This window comes from Panthera onca, chromosome A3 (genome assembly GCF_046562875.1).
Source record: "Panthera onca isolate mPanOnc1 chromosome A3, mPanOnc1 haplotype 2, whole genome shotgun sequence".
NCBI classification, from domain to species: Eukaryota; Metazoa; Chordata; class Mammalia; order Carnivora; family Felidae; genus Panthera; species Panthera onca.
In genome coordinates, this window is record NC_138341.1 from 138,207,278 (window position 1) to 138,228,130 (window position 20,853).

At 63.5% G+C, this 20,853-nt stretch overlaps 1 protein-coding gene across 4 annotated transcripts in view; it reads left to right on the forward strand.

Annotated features, from left to right (window-relative positions):
- CDH4 (cadherin 4) overlaps nucleotides 1-20,853 on the forward strand; it is a 542,734-nt gene that overhangs the window by 493,730 nt on the left and 28,151 nt on the right. For all 4 annotated transcript variants that reach the window (XR_014137503.1, XM_081795373.1, XM_081795372.1 and 1 more), the window contains exon 8: nucleotides 17,486-17,623. Coding sequence is in view for 3 of the 4 variants with exons in the window: in XM_081795373.1 (XP_081651499.1) it covers nucleotides 17,486-17,623 (138 nt within the window). In the remaining variant the exon portion in view is untranslated. The remainder of the gene's footprint in view (nucleotides 1-17,485; nucleotides 17,624-20,853) is intronic.

Here is a 20,853-nt window from a genome sequence, read left to right on the forward strand (position 1 = left end):
GTTGTAACAAAGTGCCAAAAACTCCCGTGTCACACTTCTAGGGGCCAGGAGCCCGCGGCCACGGTGTGGACAGGCCATGGCCCCCTCTGGAGGCCCGAGGGGAGGACCCTTCCTGCCTGTCACAGCCCCTGGCAGCCGCGGACACTGCTTGGCTGGTGGCCCCGTCACTCCAGGCTCTGCCTCCGGGTCACATGGCTTCTGTGTGTGCCTCTCTGTGTCTCCTCTTCTTACGAGGACACCGTCATTGGATTTGAGGCCCACCCTAATCCAGTGTGACCTCATCTGAACCAGTTACACCCACAAAGACCCTCCTTCCTAATAAGGTCACATTCTGAGCCTCCAGGTGGACAGGAATTTGGGGGAGAGACTCTTGAGGCCTGACCTGCTCTTCTTGGGATTCCTAAATCCTAACAGGTGTCCTTTGAACTCAAGGACGGGAAGGAAGTGGCCCTCCAAGGGCGGGCTGCAGGTAGCCACCAGCCACATGCAGCGTTGAAACTGACATCCTTAACGCCAAATAGAATGCAGCATCCGGGTCCTTACTGCTGCCAGCCCCATCTCGGGCTCCGCCCTCATGCCCGCCCGTGACCTCCCTGTGTCCATGGGCAGACACCGTGGCCCCTCTGCCTCATCCAGTCCCCCAGAGACATGGGCGTCCGTCAGCTGACCTAAACCACGACGCAGAGGCCGAAGGAGGCCCGCTCCCCATCTCGGTGTTGTCCGCGGCCTGCAGGGGGCGGGAGGTGGGGGTGGGCTCTCTCACCAGCCCTGTGTCTCAGAGCTCCGGGCTGCACCGCCTCAGCCCTGCTGCTGCGAGCTTTCCCCAGGTTCCTGTGCAGGTGGCCCTATCCGCTCCCCCGCCCCAGACCCCCACCGCGACGGGGCAGAGGGGCGCCTGCTCTGGGGCACGTCGGTTTCTCACACGGGCAGACCCCGGCCCCACCGTCCCACGACCTTCTCCACGGAGTTCTGTTCAGTATTTGATGGGTGTGGGCTTGAGGCACAGGGGACAGAGGGGCGGGAGGGCTGGTGCCCTTCCAGCCAGCCGAGCGTCCCGCCCGCCCAGCTGCCCTCAGCTCCTTCTCAGATAATAAGAGCTGCTCACCACAGGCCCTACCGGGAGCTCCGGCTGGCGGGGTCGGCTCTTCCGGAAGGAAAGAGGCATCTACAGAGCCTCTTTCCAGAGGACCCTTCCGGGAGGTCGTGCGAGAAAGGCTCTGGATACCGTGCTGCCGTTTCCCCAGGCCAGCCTTGCCATGCTGGAGGAACGGGGCCTCTGTTCCCGGCTTTAATTTGTGTGTGGACCAACAGGCCCGCTCGGGGAGGGAAGGACAGAGGACACGCTGGCCAGGCCCCCTGACGGCGGGAGTCAGGGATAACTGCAGACGCGTGGGCGTTTCCGGCCCTGTCCTTGCTTCCAGAAAACAGATACCCGGCACCTGCTGTGGACACCAGGGCCCCTCCGGGGGCCCCACGGAAGCTGCACGCGGCCGGGCAGTGCACACAGCACCGCTTCGTCCTCAAAACAGCCTGGGGTGGGGGTGCAGAAGGAGGGGTGCTAGCAGTCGTGTTTCTTCCCAAGTGAGGGAGGCGAGGCTAGAGCGGCTCACGGTTCCTGGGGGCCGGAGGGGAGGTCTCAGGTCGCAGGTCAAAGAGCAGGAGACAGGCTCTGCCCCAGGGGGCTGGAAGGTCACACGGGGCATGGGGGAGGGTGCCAGAGGCCTGGGGACGACCTGCCACACCCCAGACCTTACTGGAACCTCGAGCAGGGAAGGCTCCAGGTTTGATTTTTTTCTTTTTCTTTTTTAATGTTTATTTTTGAGAGACAGATGGCAAGCGGGGGAGGGGCAGAGAGCGAGGGAGACACAGAATCCGAAGGAGGCGCCAGGCTCCGGGCTGTCAGCACAGAGCCCGACGCGGGGCTCGAGCCCACAAACAGCGAGATCATGACCTGAGCCGAAGTCGGCCGCTTAACGGGCGGAGCCACCAGGCGCCGCAGGTTCAACGTTTTTCAAAATCCCAGGCAAGGCAGACGGAACACGTGTACGGGCCACGTCCAGCCTTAGGGCAGCTCTGGGCACCCCAGCTCCATGACGGCCAGCGCTGCCGGTCACAAGGACCTTGCTTTCCTCCCCTGAGAAACGGGAACGTGAGGGCTCCCTGGGCGGGGGCTCGTGCTGCCCTGAAGGAGGACGGTACCCCTGAAGTGCGTGTCTTCGTCTGGTGCCTGCCCACCCCAGCCTGGCCCCCAGCCCTTCCAGGGGACGCTCCTGAGCCAAGCGGAGGGGCTGTGCTCCACCCTGCCAGACGGAGCACAGGACACCCAGTTAGACCTGAGCTCCAGAAAAACAAGTCCTTTTTAGTGTAAGTATGTCCCAAACACCGCATGGGACATACTTATGCTAAGTTAGTCATTTGTCTGAAGTTCCAATTTAAGTGGGTGGTATGTCCGTATTTTTATTTGCTTTTTCTAACAACCCCACCCTGAAGTAACCGGCCATCCCCCCTCGGACCCCTGTTCTGGGCCCAAGGTGGGGGGCCGAACAGGCCGGTGTTGAGTCCGTGGAAAGGGCTCTCTGAGAAGCCCACTCACGCACCTGCCCCCCTCAGTGGGCACCACGGTGACATCTGACAGAGGGGGAACTGGAGCGGCCGTGACAGGCGACAGGGTCCTCGAGAGTCGGGTTTGGCCGATCAGGAGAGGCGGGACAAGAAGAGGAAGTGACCTCTGAGGGTACAGGCAGCCCGGTGGCAGGACGCACCCTCGAGTGGGGCTGGACGTGTGCCCCGCGGCTCAGGGCCTTCCCAGCTCCGCAGACCGCCGCGGCCTGGGAGACGTGAGATGCCCCGTCCGTCGGCCGGTGACAGCCCGCGCCCGCCCTTAAAGGGACACCGGCCGAACCGGGGGTGGCTCCTTGTACGCGGGGCCCAGAGGCCGGGAGGGCACCCTTTGACAGACACGGCCGAGGGGTGCAGAGCAGGGGGGCTGGTGAGAGAGTGACCAGTGACCCAACACCGTGAAGCACAATGGCCTCCGTGCCCTGTGACCCTCTGCCCCGAGTCTCCAGTCACCCGTCGCCCAGATGAACACCCTCCATGGCCTCCTTTCTCAGGACAAAATCCAGTCTTTCCCAGGGTCTCCGGGCCCCTCTGTCTTCACCGTTCACTCGGCCGAGCTCTTCCCACAAGGGTCCTGTGCGGTGACGTGCTGGCCTGACCCCCCCACCCACACACATTACAGCCACGTCCACATCCTGTGCTGGACGGTCGTCCGGCCTTCGGCACAAAGCCCTGCAGTCAAGTCCTCCCCCACCTGACCTCACGCTTCAGACCTTCGAGCCGACTTTGCAGATGCAAAGCCCCCACAAAGGCCCCCCCCAGAAAGGCTGTGTTGTCCAGCGGGGAGAGGCCCTGCACCCGAGTGGAGACGGCCCAGCCAGGAACCCTCCTGTCCTGTCTGAGCCCCTGCACCGCGTGGGCCCCGTCCTCCACACCCCTGCCGTGCGCCTGCTGCCGGCACTGTGCCCCTGGCGTAGGGACCGCCAAGGGCGCTGCCGTCCGGCCTCTGCCCTGTGTTCTCGGAGACGCTGGGAACGCACCAGCCCGCACATCGCTCGGCCTGGATAGGGTGTGGCCGTGCCGGGTCCCCCGGCCTCCGCTGCCCCTCGGCCCCGTCCCACCGGGAGGCTGGGCCTCTCCTTTGGGGAGGCCACCTCGGGTGTCCGCTCAGCGGCCGAGCGCCCCTCTCCGGCTGCCCTTCCCATCCTCCCACCCAGAGCAAGTGGTCTCTGAATCTTAAGCGAGTAAAGTGAAATAATTCAACACAAGCTGTCTGCACTGATTAGCACATCCACAGACCACAGGCTGCCGTGGTCCTGAGGCGGCCAGTGGACACTCCCTGCCTCCTGCGTCGTCGCGGGGCGAGGCGTCGTGGTGATGCCAGGCAAGCCCGGGAGCTCTGTAGGGGAAGGGGGGAGGTCCCCGGACAGAAGGGACGTCAGGGGGTCTGGAGGAAGGAGCCGACGCCTGAGACGTGCCAGGAGCCGCCTCTGTGCCCATGCTGCCCACAGCCCCCGCCTAGCTTCCCACTCCCCAGGTGCTGAGGGCTGGCCCACCCCTCCGCCGCCGCCGCCTCATGGCTCACCCCCCACCACGCCCTCCCCTGTCCCCGGGGACCTGAGGCCCCCGTTCTTCCTGTGTCCACAGACGTCGCCCCCAGGGAGGCGTCTCTGACCAGTCTGCACAGGGCTGGCGCCCGTCCTCTGCCTCCCCCTGAACCGGGCGTTTCCTTCGCGGCCCCCCCCCCCCCCCCCCCCCCCCCCGCCGAGGGAGACTGCGCAAGCTTGTTGGCTCCTTTACAGCGAGTCCCCTGCCCAACGAGCTCTGGATAGCAGACCCGGTCTGACCGCCTGGCGATCGGCTGGGTGCCTCGGGCACTGAGGTTGCTCAAGAAACGTGTAGAAGCATCAGCAGGGTGGACGTGGCGAGGGCGGGACCAGCAGGGAGGCAGACCCACGGCGACACGGTCTGAGAAATCTGTCACCCCTGCCACCTGAGCCCTGTGCGGCCTGCCCCATACCCCTCAGGGCTGCAGCCAGCCCACCCTTATCCCTGCCTGCTGTCAGACCTTGGATCTGTGCGAGCCCATCTCTCTTACCTGTTGCCTCTGACTGAAGCTCGGGGAGATCAGTACTTGCCTGGACTTTTTTGTTTCTCAGCTACCAAGCGCTCCAACCTAAGTGTCCTCGCTCTTTGGGGCCTCTTTTACCGGACTCGGTCCACAAGAGATGGTACCCAGAGCTTTATACTAAAGTGGGAATGGTTGATAAGAGGCAGGACAAGGTGGCATTTGCACTTCATCAGAGTAGGGCCTGGAGCTGAGAGAGGGACGCTCCGAGGATGACCGTGAGATACCAGCCGTCAGGGTTCAGGGCGCCGTGTCTGTCCCCCTGGGGGAGCTCACTCTGAGTTTGTGACTCTGTGCCCCGGGGAGATGCCAGGACTGTGGCTCTGCCTGGCTCCCGTCAGCCGCTTGGCAAGACGTGGCAGGTGGCCCGCTACGGATCCCGCACCAGATCCCCATTCCCGCTTTGCCCACGGGCGCTCCCCGCGGGGTCTGCCTTTGCCTCCGGGTAGAGGACGCGGTGGGGGTGGCCGCGGGAGGGTCCTCCCCTCACTGATGTTCCCAGCTCCTGCTTGTGCTTCGGTCCCAGCTGCCCTGAGCTTCCCCCGCTGGCCTCCGGGAGAGTGTGAATAAAGGCCCGCGGTCGAGCGGACGCCCTGGTCCGGGCCGCTCGGTGGCAAACAGTAACACAGCTCCATTTCCAGGCTTTTGTAAAAGCGGAGGGCAGCTGCTGGCAGGGGCCGGAGACCCCAGGTGACTCCCGAGGCCCTGCCCGGCCAGGGCGCCCTCCCCCTGCCCCTTGGGCGGCACGCGGGCCACATGACGTGGTTTCTCCACGAGACACCTACACAAATCTGCCTTTTCCTTCTCTCTCCGTGAGGGTATTGGTCCCCCCACCCCGGGAACGGCAGCATCCTGGGGAGAGAAACCCCACAGACGCTGCTCGGAGCCAGCTTCCCGTCTGGCAGAGCGAGCCATCTTTATGGACGGGAAAATCCACAAACATAATTGCCACCGTGTCTAATTAGGCAGAGCTATGTAAATTGAGCGTTTTTACATGATTAAAATGTCAGCAGAGGCCTCGTAAGGTGTGAGAGGCCCCAGCATCTCCCGTGTGCCCAGCGGGAGGCACCGCTCACCTGAACCTCCCCGGTTAGAGTGTCCGTGGCCGGACGGGACGGCGAACGTGACACTCGGGCCCCGTTCCAAAGGCGAGGGTGGCTTTCTGTTCTGACGGCTGTGTCGTGCGGCTGGTGCCGAGCCCCGGACGTCCTGGGACTCGCTTTCACCTACCCCTGGGCGAGGTCACTCGGTCACCACGGACCCCACCCAGGCTCTCTGTCCCCACACGTGCTGACCCTCGCCGGTCACCTTCATCGATTCGCGGTGTCTCCCCGCACGAGGGTGGGCCCAGGAAGTCCTCTCGTGGCCTCACGGGACTTGCAGGGACGCCAAGCCAGCGCCTGCCCGGGGTTCCTGGGATGCCGCACCTGCGTTGTCGGCCCACGAAGAGATTTCGTGGAGCAGGGTCCACGCAGCTTTTCTCCAGCATGATGACCCTCGTGGATCACCGCCATCGACCGCAGTCCACGCCATCCCGTTACTCGGATTCAGGGGGGAGCATCCTGTGGTCACAGGGTCGGCGTGTCCCTTTGCTTCATGACAAGCCTAGCGGCAGGCCACACAGAAAATTCCAAAACTGTGTTTCCTAGAAAATGAGCCCCTTGTAAGCCCTCCAAAGACGCCCACTGCAGGGGAGGCAGTGGCGGGGCCGGGCAGGGTGGAGGTGGGCGTTCCTCGCCGGCCGGTGTTCAGGCATGTTTATGGAGCCCTGAGTAAGTTCACCACGTGTGGCCTGGTTGTCCCCCGGGAAGTCCTCCCAGTCTCCTCGCCGGAAAGGGGAGGAGAGGAGGCCCAAAGGTGCTCTCGTCATGGGGCTTTTGATCTGCACCCCAGACCCTGCCGCCCGCCCCTGCCCGCTCCCGACACGGTGGCCCGTCCACGCATGCTGTGAACCCTCAGAGCCGTGTTTCTAGCCACGGGGTCCAGCGCTGGACGTCACAGCCACTCCTGCCCCAGAGCCCAGGCTGGAGCCTTTGGAGCCTTTCTCCACGATAATGCCTCGTGGTCTCTCTTATCACAAAAGCAACATGTCCGTGGTAGAAAACGCAAGTAAGGGGGCCCCTGGGGGCCCAGTCGGTTATGTGTCCCACTCTTGCTTTCGGCTCAGGGCGTGATCTCACGGTTTGTGAGCTTGAGCCCCACGTCCGGCTCTCTGTTGGCAGCTCGGAGCCCGCTTGGGATTTTCTCTCCCTCGCTCTCTGCTCCTCCCCACCCACGCTCTCTCTCAAAATGAATAAGTATTTAGAAACTTTTTTTTTAACGTGTATTTATTTTTGAGACAGAGAGACACAGAGCATGAACGGGGGAGGGTCAGAGAGAGAGGGAGACACAGAATCGGAAGCAGGCTCCAGCCTCCGAGCCATCAGCCCAGGGCCCGACGCGGGGCTCGAACTCATGGACCGCGAGATCGTGACCTGAGCCGAAGTCGGACGCTCCACCGACGGAGCCACCAGGCGCCCCTAGAAACATGTTTTTAAAGAAACACAAAGAAGCACCAAGAAGAAAAGAGGGGTCCGCTATCCTCGCTCTGGGAGAGACGCACCCACGTGCCCTTCCCTGCGCTCGCATGGCCACTGTGTCCTCAGTTGCAGCGGAGCCGTCCTGAGGGTCGAAGGGTGTGGCCCCCGGTGGCGCCTGGCGGTGCGTCACCGCCACGGCCTCCCCGCTTTCCGTCGTTGGGATCTGCGCGGCTTGTCCCCCGCTGTGGACCTTTCCTTGGTTTCGATCTTTCTGTTGAGCCGAGATGTGAGTGCAGGGCAAGAGGAGGCGGGTCAAGGACCCGGGCCTCCCACGGGAACAGCCCGGGCCCCGTGTCCCAGCCCTGGGAGGGGAGTCGTGGCAGGACCACCTGCCAACTCCTCCAGGAAGCCCTCCCCGCCTTCTCAGCCCTGACCGGCGTCTCCCATCTCTGCCTCCTCCTCAGAGGCTGGCTGGAGGGCAGGGGCGCAGGGAGGCCACCCTCTTCCTGGAGGTGTGCGGCTTGACAGGATGGCAATGGGGGGTGGGGTAGGGCCCGCCCTCGCCCGGGCTCCGGAGGAGGGCGATGTCAGGGCGGTGCTGGCGGGGGCTCGGCCAGACCCAGCCTGTGAATAAATCCAACTTTGTAATTGAAGTTCCACGGGCGTGGCAGCCGTGCTCACTCGTCTACGTAGGCGGCTGCCCTCCCAGGACGATGGCAGACTCCGGGCGGCCCCAAAGCTGCTCCCACCTCAGGTGACCCCAGCTGGCGCGTTCCTTGGGGTGGAACAGGGATCTCACCCGTGCCCTCGGCTTCGAGGCACCTTGTCAGCCAATCCAGGGTCTCGAGCAGCCCAGAGACAGGTTCGGCCACAGAAGTGAGGGTTTGTTGTTTTAAAACGGCATTGAAGCGGGGGGTTTTTGTACAAGAGTCCCAGTTTCTGGATTCTCTGAAAATTGGGAGGCTCTGGATCCTGGGTCCTGCTCTCCCCAGGCGCCGGGAGGCTGCCCTCTGCCCGGGGGTCCCTGCAGCCCCATCGTCCGGCAGCCACAGGCCCCAGGCAGGCACCTGTGTTCTCTCACACGAAGCCGCCAGCAAGGGTGAGGGGCAGAAGGGAGAGCGACCCCGTCCCAAGCGAGAGGGGGGAAGAGCCAGCGTCTCCAGGCAGAGGGAGGGATGTCCCTACGTGGTCACGCATGTCGGCCCCCTCCCCGCCCCCACCTGGCCTGCGTCCCCACGCCCTCGGCCGCCAGGGCCCCTGCCCCCACGGCCCCTCCAGTCTGTCTCACCCACCCCTGCTTGCTCCGCCCGCCAGACCTCGACGGCACCTTCCCAACTGGTCTCCTGACCTCTGCTCCTGCCCTCTTTCTGTCCTCACTCAACAGCCAGGGGATCCAGTCCACACCGGATCCGACCACCGCTGCCTTCTCAGACCCTCCTGTGGCTTCCTGTCTCCCCCAGAGTAAAATCCAAATGTAGCTTCTGTATCCTCTGCACCCTCTGGTCCACCTTGCCCCTGCTCGCTGGCCTCCCTTCCCGGCCACGCCAGAGTGCCTGCCTCAGGGCCTTTGCACTGGCTGTTCCCGCTGCCTAAAACATCCCTCCCCAGGATGCCCACCAGTTGGCCAATCGAGTGACTCCTTCACAAAGAAGCCCTGTCTGGCCAGCCCGTGTAAACTAGCACCCCACGAACCCCCACCACTCTCGGCCCGCTTCTCCTTCATTCTCCTACAGCCCTTGTCACTACCTGACGTGGCACGTTTTGCTCACGTATCGGCTGTCTCCTCCCCTGGAGTGATGGTTCCCAGCCAGGGTGATTCCCTCCCCCACGTCTGCGAACAGTTCTGATCGTCGCGACTTGGGGACGGCCCCCCTCAGAGAATGATGTGGCCCCAGAGGGCAGCAACACCAAGTGGGAAACGCCCAGAGCATCCGTGCAGGAGGGCACGGGCCCTGCGGGCCCCTCGGAATCCTGGACTTGCGGAACTAGGGCACGTGGCCCCTCCGTGATCAGGTGTGAGCTGTGCATGCGTGGCCGTGGCTGCCCCACCTCCCGCCAGTGCAGGTGCTTGTGTCTGTGACCCAGGCGGGTGGCCGGGAGGGGCCCCGAGGAGGAGAAACTCCAGGACTCAGGGACCAAGGCATCTCCTAGGACGGGACAGCCCCCCCCCCCCCCGCCCCCTGCCACTGGCTTGTGTCTTCCCAGGGTCTCAGACCCCCGAAATCCTCGGTGGTCGTTCCTGAGAGCTCATCTCCCCTCGGTCCCGCAGAGGGAGATGGGGACACAGCCAGGCACCCTGCTCATCCGCTGCTGGGGACTGCGCGGCCACTCCCCATGCGGCCGAGGGAGGACGCCGTCCCTGAGGTGCTGGAACGTTCTCTCGTTTGCAGAGAGTAACCTGGCGGTGCAGAGGGAGGAGATGGGGGCCGGGTGAGGCTTGTCGCGGCCGCAGCATCGCCGCAGCCCTGGGGGGAGGCGGCCGGCCCCACACACCCTGAGGGTGCGGAGGGCAGTGGAGACGCCCCCCCCCCCCGCCTGGTCATCCCCCCCCAAAACGCTGTCCCCGCCGGCAGCCCCTCCTGCCCCCCAGCCCCCAGCGGCCACTCTTCCGATGTCTGTCTCAACTGGCTGGCCCTGGCAGGACGTGTCACGTCAGCGGGGCCCGAGAGCAGGTGGCCTCTGGGTCTGCTCCCTTCGCCCAGTGCCGTGCCGTCAACGTTCGCCCCTGGGGCAGCACGTGTCTGCGCTCCGTTCCTCCTGGAGCCGCCAAGTCGTACTGCTGCCTGTGCGTGGACCGCAGCCGGTCATTCGTCACGGGTGGACGGACGTCCGGGTTGTTTCCACCTGGGGCCGCGTGGCCAGTGCAGCTGCGAGCCCTGGACAAGCGTTGTGTTGGACTCTTTTCCCAGCCCCCCGGGCACGTGCCGAGGCACGAGATCGCTGCTCGTGGGGTAACGGAGCTTTCAAGGACCCGCAGACCATGTTCCTTGGCGGTCACGCTCCCCACACCCCTTGGGACGAGTCCCAGTGAACAGGAGCAGCAGCCCGTGCCCCCTCCCCCGCCTCCTGTGCCCCCTCTTCCTGCAGTGTCCCTCCTGTGTCCCCTCCTCCCGTGGTGTCCCTCCCGTGTCCCCTCCTCCCCGGCGTCCCTCCCGTGTGCCTTCCTCCCACGGTGTCCCTCCCGTGTGCCTTCCTCCCACGGTGTCCGTCCCGTGAGCTCTCCTGCCTGGTTCTCAGGGCCTGATCCGACACCCAGGTGCTAAGCAACGTAAGCCCCAGGCGCAGGGGGGAGGCCAAGCCCCCAGTGTACTCGTAGGTCAGCGTCTGAGGGATGGCGTTTCCAGCAGTGACTGCAGTGATAGGCAGGGAAGCACGAGGGGGCCTGTGGCCCAGGGTGGGAGCATCGGGGCACCAGCGGTGACCAGACAGCAGGAGAACCCCAGCCTCATTCAGGGAGGAGGGATGCTGGGAGGGTCTGTGGCTTGCCCGGTGGACGCCGGGCTCTCAGCCTGGACTTACACCTGCGTCCCGGCTGCCAGCCCGTTGCAAAGCACCTGCAGCAGACACGAGCGTGGGGGGTGACACGGGCCATTCTCGGGTCGGGGGCGGCCCGGGCCCCTCCGGCACGTGGGGGTCCAAGCCAAGGCCTGACGTGGGTCAGGGTGCAGTCCTGGTGGCCGGCACGGGGAGCGGGTAACACGGGGCCCGCAGGAAGCTTTGATGCGTTTCTCGGGCAGGTCAGCCAGCTGCACTATTGACGGATGTTCTGCAAAATTTAAATGCTGAGCTATGGGGATCTTAAGCAAAAACCCCCGGGACCACCCACTTTCGATTTTCTTACCTCCTCTCGAACTTGAAAATGGCCAGATCACATTTCAGCGAATTCACTGCACCGGAGGAGGAGGGGTCCCCCTGGGCAGCAGTTGGGGGGGGGGGGTGTTGGTGGGAGACTCAGGAGGCCCAGGCCCGCCCACTCCCCACCGGCCACCTCCCTGCAGCTCCATCAGGGGCTGATATGGAGATCAGAGGCCCGCTGCACAGCTCAGCCCGTGGAGAAGGACCACTGTGGGTCCAGGGTCATCTCTTTGTCCCAGGAGACCCGGGCGGCAGGTTTTGGGGGCTCCAGACGGCCAGACCCCGGCCACACCATCCACCAGCCTTGTGCGCCCCCCTCCCGGGACTCAGTTTGATCCACTGCAAAGTAGGGAGGGTTTCACCCCTGCTCCCCAGGGCCGCTGGAACGTAGGCGCCTCGCGGCAAATGTGGTCTGTGGGGTCACCAGCCGGAGGCACTAGAACAGCCCTGAGAAACGTCCCTTGCCGTGTCAGGGCTCCCACACCAGGCCTCACGGAAACGATGACACGAAGCCTTATTTAATGAATACATCAACCCGCTAACCATGCCAGAGCCTTCCCGTAAGTAACGATGGGACGGTTATGTAAGGGCATCTTGTCCAAGGACGCCAGGTGACTGGCCGCCTTCCTCAGCCTCTGAATGCCGTTCCAGAAGGGGATTTGGTGCCGCAAAAAGATGACATTCCTGGGTCTGAGAATGTACTTTCTAAAGCATAAGCAGCAGCACGGGAGCTGGGCGCCTCCCACCCCCCGCAAGCCGGGGAGCCTCACAGCGGTGCAAACCCTGATCAGGGCCGAGCTGGCCCGGGTCTCAGAGCCCCGCCCACAGCGAGGCCCAGTTCTGCTGGGGCCTTGCCCACATTTCTTCCTGGTGGGGGGTGGTCTTCCCCCCCACCCACTCAGGGCCCAGAGAGTCCCCCACCCACCCTCCAGAAGCAAGACCAGCACACCCTCTAGTGGTGGTGGGCTGCACACGCGTGCACACACACACGTGGATGTACACATGGATACCTTCACGCGTGCACACGCGTGCACATATATCTATATGCACGCGTGTGCAGACACAAACATGCGCACATGGACGTACACGTGGATACATGCGTGTGTGCACATGCGTGTACACATACCTCTATGTGTGTGTGTGTGCATACACGCAGATGTACACATGGATACGTGCATCATGCATACTCATATACATATACTTGTGTGTGTGCACATGTGTGCGTGCACAAACATACACGGATGTACACATGGATACATGCACCTGTGCACGTATGTGTACATGTACCTATATGTGTGTGTGCGTGTGCATATACAAATATGCACACATGGATGTACACATGGATACGTGCACACGTGCACACACAAATACACTTGCACACAACTGTACACATTCACATACCTATATACGTGCATACATATGTCCGCATACAGGTACCAGGCACACACGTTCACGTACACACGTACGTGCACATGCATGTGTGTCCCTGTGTCTCTGAGGGCGGTAGCCCAGATGGTCCCGTGTCGCTTGTGAGTCAACAACTGAGGACACAGGACGGTGTGGAAAAGAGACTTCACATTCCAATCAGACTTTTTTCCTCTCTTCTCTGGCCAGATCTGTCCCTCGGCCTCCAGCCTGTGCCCTCTCGGGTCCTCTGCTCTGGCCCCTTGTGGTGGTGGCCCTGGGAGGCAAGGTGGGGCAGGAGGTTTGGTCGCTCCGTGTCTGCTCCACCGGGCCCCCTTCCTTCCCACCCCGGGGGTCAGACAGTCAAAGCCCCAGTGGCAGAGGTCGTGCGGGAAGCCTCACTGAAGGGGACGCTGCCGTGTGCCCTGAGCAAGGCCAGCACAGGGGCAGGGACGTGCCTGCTGTCTCACAGTCCAGGGCTCCATGATGCGCCAGGGGAAGAGTGCAGCCAGCAACCCGGGAGCGGGGTGGGTGTGGTCCTGCACACCCGCATCCTGCAGGCATCACGTCACTTGCCCACTCGTGCGCCGGCCCCTGGCTTGCCAGGCCCCACTTACTCGTTCACTGCTCCCCCCGATGGCGCCCACAGGGTGCTCGCCATGGAGCCCGAGCGCCAGGCCAGCCGTGGGGGGCGATGTGACAGTCAGTGTGCACCAGCCTGGGCACGTGTGGCCACATGGCAGGACTGGCAGAGGGACGCCGACCCAGCCGGGTGGCCGGGCTGCCCCGTGATGAGGGACACCGGCGTGCAGGAAGGCCCGAGGTGTCCCCTGCCCATCACGGGTGGATTCCGCCGGGATTCTGTGCGGCTTGGAAGTCGGTCCTGCGGGGGCAGGGGGAGGAGAAAGTCCGATTAAACCAGAGAACCTTCCAAAGCGAGGCTGCGGGAAACCGGATTTTGCGCCCGCGTCCTGGTGGGGCAGGGCGCACGCGGGGTGGGGTGCAGAGGGACCGAGGCTCAGGCGTGTGGGGATTCAGGATCGGTCTGCTGGCCTTCCCCCGGCATGGGCACCGCCTCCAGCACCAGCGCCCTAGTCCTCGCCAAGGCAGAGCTGTGACCTGAGACAGGTGGCCCCTCTGATGGACGGGAAGGAAGGGCGTCTTCCTTCTGCCCTGGGGAAGCGGCCTCTGCCGCGGGCAGGGCCACGAGGCCAGGCCTGGCGGGTTTCTGCGTGTGCCTTGTCCGCGCTGGTGAAGGTGAATCCTGACCGTGCTGCTGTCGCGGGCAGTCCGTCAAGGATGGTGCCGGCCACGCTCTCCGTGTACCGTCCGCTCAGAAAGAGACCCGCTAGGTGTCTTCACTGATGTTGCCGTGTGGGCACCGTTGGCTCCATATGCATTTTGTCCACGACAAAAGCCAGAAAGAACGACGGGTGTCCGGAATCCCCACCGGCACGACCACCTGCCCCTGGTGCGCTCGGCGGTCCCGGTGTGAGAAGACGCAGGGCCACGTGGGCAGGGCCACGTGCTGGGCTCATTTCACTGGGCCTCCTGCTCCTGCTGTTCACACTGCCTGTCCGAGCTTCCCTCTCCGGTGAGCCCTACACTCCTCGTTCAAGAGCCATCTCTGATGCACCTCCAAGGGGAAGCCTCTACCTCCTTCTGAGTTCCCTTGTGCCCGGCACAGAGGAGAAGATGTCAGCCACCTCATGGGGTGGTTGCGGTTCTCCTGACATAAATGACGGGTGGTTAGCAGGAGAGAGGGAAGGAGGCAGGATGGATGATGGGGAATCGATGGATGGGTGGGTGGAGGGATGAATGGGGGTGTGGATGGACGGATGAGTAGATGGATGGATGGGTGAGTAGATGGGTGGAGGGCTGGATGGATAGGTGGATGGTGGGACAAGGGGATGGAGGGAGGGAGGGAGGGAGGGATGGAGGGATGGGTGGGTGGATGGGTGGGTGGATGGATGGATGGGTGAGTAGATGGGTGGAAGGCTGGATGGATAGGAGGATAGAGGGACAGGGGGATGGAGGGATGGGGTATGTGGATGGAGGGATGGAGGGAGGGAGGGAGGGATGGAGGGATGGATGGATGGATGATGGAGGGATGGGTGGGTGGATGGAGGGATGGGTGGGTGGATGGGTGGGTGGATGGATGGATGGGTGAGTAGATGGGTGGAAGGCTGGATGGATAGGAGGATAGAGGGACAGGGGGATGGAGGGATGGGGTATGTGGATGGAGGGAGGGAGGGAGGGATGGAGGGATGGATGGATGGATGATGGAGGGATGGGTGGGTAGATGGAGGGATGGGTGGGTGGATGGGTGGGTGGATGGATGGATGGGTGAGTAGATGGGTGGAAGGCTGGATGGATAGGAGGATAGAGGGACAGGGGGATGGAGGGATGGGGTATGTGGATGGAGGGAGGGAGGGAGGGAGGGAGGAAGGGAGGGATGGATGATGGAGGGAGGGAGGGAGGGAGGGAGGGAGGGATGGATGATGGAGGGATGGGTGGGTGGATGGAGGGATGGGTGGGTGGATGGATAGATGGGTGAGTAGATGGGTGGAAGGCTGGATGGATAGGAGGATAGAGGGACAGGGGGATGGAGGGATGGGGTATGTGGATGGAGGGAGGGAGGGAGGGAGGGAGGGAGGGAGGGAGGGAGGGATGGAGGGATGGATGGATGGATGATGGAGGGATGGGTGGGTGGATGGAGGGATGGGTGGGTGGATGGGTGGGTGGATGGATGGATGGGTGAGTAGATGGGTGGAAGGCTGGATGGATAGGAGGATAGAGGGACGGGGGATGGAGGGATGGGGTATGTGGATGGAGGGATGGAGGGAGGGATGGAGGGATGGATGGATGGATGATGGAGGGATGGGTGGGTGGATGGAGGGATGGGTGGGTGGATGGGTGGGTGGATGGATGGATGGGTGAGTAGATGGGTGGAAGGCTGGATGGATAGGAGGATAGAGGGACGGGGGATGGAGGGATGGGGTATGTGGATGGAGGGATGGAGGGAGGGAGGGAGGGAGGGAGGGAGGGAAGGAGGGAGGGAGGGAGGGAGGGATGGATGATGGAGGGATGGGTGGGTGGATGGAGGGATGGGTGGGTGGATGGATAGATGGGTGAGTAGATGGGTGGAAGGCTGGATGGATAGGAGGATAGAGGGACAGGGGGATGGAGGGATGGGGTATGTGGATGGAGGGAGGGAGGGATGGAGGGATGGATGGATGGATGATGGAGGGATGGGTGGGTGGATGGAGGGATGGGTGGGTGGACGGAGGGAGGAAGGGAGGGATGGATGATGGATATGTGGATGGGAAGGATAGATGGCTATGTGGATGGATGATGGAGAGATGGGTGGGTGGATGGATGGGTAAATGGATGACAGAGAGGAAGAAGGGAAGGAAGTAAAGGTTTATCTTTTGTGAGAAAACTTTTGAACGTGGCACAGCACCAGAGTGAAGCTATTTCTATTATTTTTTTACGTCTCCTTGGTTGCAAGTTCTATCCATTTTCACAAGTGTCAGCTGTTTTCGGCATTTACTCAATTCACTTAACAAACACTGATCGAGGGTCTACTGTGTACCAGGCACTAGGCTGGAGTCCAGGCACACAGCCTCTCACAGATGGGGACTGAAGCCTGGCAGGCCGGCCCCCGTGCCGCCGCGCCTCTCGGCCCCTCCCCTCGTGCCTGTCGCCCTGGAAGGCCAGTTGAGGAGCCCTGACTGTGCCTCCCCACCCCCCATCCAGCGGATCAGTCCCCTAGAAGGAGTGACCCAGGCGTGCACAGAGGAGCGGTTTCCTGCTCCTCCAGGGGCTCCTGTCACCACCCGGAGTGACAGCCAGGGGGAGGAAGTGGGGGGAGGATGGGGGCCAGGAGCCAGCACACCCCCCACCCCCACACGCGTCCTGACCCTGGAGTGGGCTGCACCGGGCCCCCGGGCCACGGTCACATGGGACAGTGGCCTTGACTGGTGGGAGGACAGGGCAGGTTCTAGGTGGGAAACAGTGTGTGGACGCTCCCGAGCCCCCAGAGCCCCCACCCCAGTCCAGGGCCCAGCCAGATGGACTTCGTGAGCCCAGACACGCTCCTCCCAGCTTGGGGAGGGGCTGCCACGCTGTCACCTCCGGGCAGCACATCCCTCCTCTTCCAGAAGCCTCCCCCGGTTTCCCCCGCCCTGGCTCCCGGAGAAGCTTGTGGTGTCCCTGCCCAGCCTGCCCCGGGGGTACCCGGCTCATGCTGTCTGGTGTCAGAGCCCAGGGCTGACGCACGTCTTCTGTCAAGGGCCAGACAGTGACCGTTGTAGGCTTTTCCGGCCACGTGATCTCTGTCACAGCCACTCAGCTGCTGTCGTGCAGAAACAAGCCACGGACAGCGCGCTAATGAGTGGACGTGGCCCTGTGTCAGTACAACTTTATTTACAGATTAAAGAACCAGTGGTAGGGAGATTTGGCCCGAGGCCCGCAGTTTGCTGACCCCTTGTATACGCTTGTTGGGTCACGTGATTTCTCTCCAGGCCCCTCAGCGGCTCCCAGCTGTCCACAAATATCCAGACGCCTTATCAGGCACCAAGGGACCTCAGTGGACAAGCTCGCTATTCCTCAGCATCTCTGTTGTCACCGACGGTCACTTAGGAACATTTAATGCTCTATGTGTTGGGCACTGCAGTCGGCTTTGGGGACACGGTGGTGAGTAAGACAGCCGTGGCCTCCCGGAGCTCCGTTTGGTGAGCACAGACAACGAGGAAACGATGGCACAAAACCGTAAACTCAGAACCCTGTTCTGAGCCGCGGATGTGGAGGCCGGTCTGAGGGCGGCTCATGGAGCCCTGGCGTGTCCGTGGGATTGCCCCTGTCTCTGCAAAGTGTCCATCCCTGGTTTCCCGAACCCCACGCAACACGGTGCTCTCGGCCCCCCGTGCTCTCTGGCCGCGGGGAGCGTGCGTGTTGATGGAAAGGACGGGCCGAGACCCAAACTGATGCCCGTTCCCTCCCGCCCCTGTCCCTCCAGAAAGTGCAGCAGTACACAGTCATTGTCCAGGCCACAGACATGGAAGGGAACCTCAACTACGGCCTGTCGAACACGGCCACGGCCATCATCTCGGTGACGGACGTGAACGACAACCCGCCAGAGTTCACCACGAGCACGGTGGGTACGCAGCTCACGGCCGTCGGGTGCGGCTCGTGCCGCTTCTCCCCTCCCTGAGTGTGATGGAGGGACGGGCAGCGGGAGGCTGACGCGGAGGGGGCCTCCCCGGGGTCTGCGGCGGGAGACAGGCGGGAGGGCCTGCCAAGGCTCTGCCTCCGGGGGTGGGTGCGGGGGGGACGTGTGCTCCAGTCCGGCACCGCGAGGCCCGATGCTGAGCCGCAGCTGACGCTCTGAGAAGTGCCCGGGACAGACTGGGCTGGACACTCTCTCCGGAGTTGACCCGTGGTTTGGGGGCCCGGTCGCTTTGGGAGGCACGCGTGCGGCTGCGTGTGGCCGTGTGTGCAACGCGACCTCCTGGGGGGGGGGGGGGGCTCCTGCAGGAGCAGAACGTTGCCGTGAGCAGAACGTCGTGGAGGGTGGGGACACGCCGGGCGTTCCTCCCCCTCAGGCAGAGCTGCCCACACCAGGCTGCTCCCGGCCTGAGTGCCCAAGTGCGCTTGGTGGGCATTCATGCGCCTCCGTTCTGAGTCTAGAGCCCATGAGTCACAGAGACCAGCTGCGCTCATGCCGGCACATCCCAGGGGCAGGGCCCCGGGGTCACAGATTCAACAGCGCTGCCCCGCCAGGAGCCCCTCCCCAGGAAATCCTCACGGCCCACTCAGTGCCCGGCACGTTTGGTGACCCCCTCCTGCGCCACCCAGCCGTCTTCGGGGGGCCGGCCCTGCTCTCTCCCCACTCACTGGTCCACACCCTCCCCGGATGACTGCCCAGGTCCTTGGCGAGCAGCGCTGTGCCCCCCACCGCCAGGGCAGGCGCCCGTCCTCAGGTGTGGTGGGTGTAGGGGCCAGGATGGGCGGGAGGGAGGGTCAGGTCAGCAAGGGCCCCCAGAGTGGTGCTGGCTGGTGGCTGCCACCCCAAGGTCTCGGGATGGCCTCTCAGAGCCACCGCCTCTGCTGGGGTCCAGGCTCCCGGAGGGCCGACTGGGTGAGGGGGCCACGGCAATAACAGTGACAGTAATGGCAACAGCACAAGCCACGCTGGGAGCCTTCCCCTGCCAGGCTCTGGTCCCCCCAACCTTGTGAGGGTCAGGGCCCTCGCCCGACAGTCCCTCAGTGACAGAGGCTCAGAGACACGAAGTCACTTGCCCAGACCCTCACTGCTAGCCCGTAAGTGGGAGCGGCTGGGATTGGAGCCCGGAAGCTGCACCTGCTGTGCAGCGAGGGGGGAGGGGGGAGGGGGGAGGGGAAGGCGGTGGGGAAACAAAGAGGAGACCCCTCCTTCTCCCCGAGAAGGCCGGTTAGCGCCAGGAAGACATCTCACAGGCCAGAGTCTGGGAGACGAGAGCCTCCCTGGGGTCCAAGCATCCTCTCCTCCTGCTTCCCCACGCCCCACGCCCCGAGCGCTCCTGTCCCCAAATCACAGAGTCCCCAGACCCCACAGCCCTGTACCTCCACCCCCCTCCCCAACTTCCCACATCCCGGAACCCGGCGGGGTGGCCTTGCCTGTGGGGGCGCAGCGCCATCTAGCGGGCGGACGGTAGCTTGCACTCGGGCGGAGCTGCTGATCCACAGCCCACCTGGCGAGGAGCCGGCTGGCTTCCGCGGCCACCTGCTCTCCTGGGCCAGCGGGCAATGGCAGGAAAGGCCCTGGGCCAATGTCCCGGGGAGTCTGGACATGGGTGAAGCGGCCCCGAGCGACCCTGGAAGGAGAATAATGCCCAGGCTGCAGGCCCCAGCAGGGCCTGGCGCACCCCTGGCCGGGCAGACCTGGCTGTCTTCCGGACACGCCAGGCCCGCGCTAGCGCCTGACCACAGCACCCTCGGGAGCAGGACGCCTCCCAGAGGTGACCTTGCAGTGAGGAGCGGAGCCAGCACCACGCCAGGCATCTGACATCGACCCTGGCAGTTGCGCCAAGTGGGTGGGCACCTTGGACACTCAGAACCCACCTTCCGCCTCAGGGGTCTCAGGTGGTCTCGGGCGGGTGCCCAGGCAAGAGGACACTGTTCCCGGGGATACGCTTGTGTCCTGGTGCCAACTGCGAGCCCTTGTGTGCTGGGGCGGTGGCACCAGCCCTCGTGACCGCCAGGATCCCCAGGAAACAGCCTCGGGACCTCCACTGTCGCCACGGGAACAGAGCAGAAGGAAACCAAGCCAGCTGTCCCTGTTGGTAGTGAAGGATGTGCTTCCGGGCATGGGCCACCATAGCGACCCGGGGAGTCAAGGACTCAGCCCAGCCCTCCTGGTCACCTCCAGCCACCACGGGGTTTGGCAAAAGCTCCCAGAGACCGGACAGGATGCTCAGAGCCCCCACCTGCCTCAAGATCCTGGTCCGCACTTGCACCCAGGTGCCCTGGAGAAGGTGTGGCCACCCGGGGAGGGCAGGCGATGGCACAGACCCCGGTGGCTGCAGCGACAGGCGGAAAGGCAGAGGGCTCCGGCATGGGGCAGACCAGAGCCTGCACCCACCCTCCTGCCCCCAAACAGCCTGATTCTTTTACGCCCAAGATGGTCGGCCGCTGCCTAATACACCAGGAGCCAAAGTAGACACAGCCCATCGGCCCCAGGCAAGAGCTCCCAGAGAGACCTCTTGGTCTCCGGCTTCGAGTCGGATGGAGATCTTGCCGATGCTGTTGAGGTGTGACGGGAATGCGGCATAACGCACGGACCTTCCGGGAAACGTTCCCACCGGCCAGGAGCACAAGCCCGTGCCCGTCCCCAGAGGCAGCCCCCACCCCTGCGTCCATCGCCAAGGTGACCTTTGCTTGTCCTACGACATCACGTGGATGGAGTCACGCGGGCCGCACAGTTCTGCGGAGCCAGGCTTCTCTCATCCAACAGAACGCCCGTGGAGCCCACGTCTGTGGTTGCACCCGCGCGGTCGGACAATCTCCCGCGTTCCTGGGGGTCCCCCGTGGCCAGCTCAGATCTTTGGACCATCTGTGAGCACCCCGTCCGTGCATGCCCTCCTTCGTTTAATCACTTTCTCTGTTTTAAAGATTGTTCTGAATGACAGTAGTTCACGATAGCTAAACTTTGTTTCATAGAGGAAAACTGTATTGATTATAAGGGAAAGGGAATGTATGGAAGTAAACAGAGTAAACATAAAGGGGGAGAGAGTACGGAGAAGGAGAGAGAAGGGTTCATGCATCAGATCGGGCGCTCACCACATCCAGCCTCCCGGCTGGGGAGGCCCCACGGTGAACGGCCCGGGGGGGGGGGGGGGGTCCCGA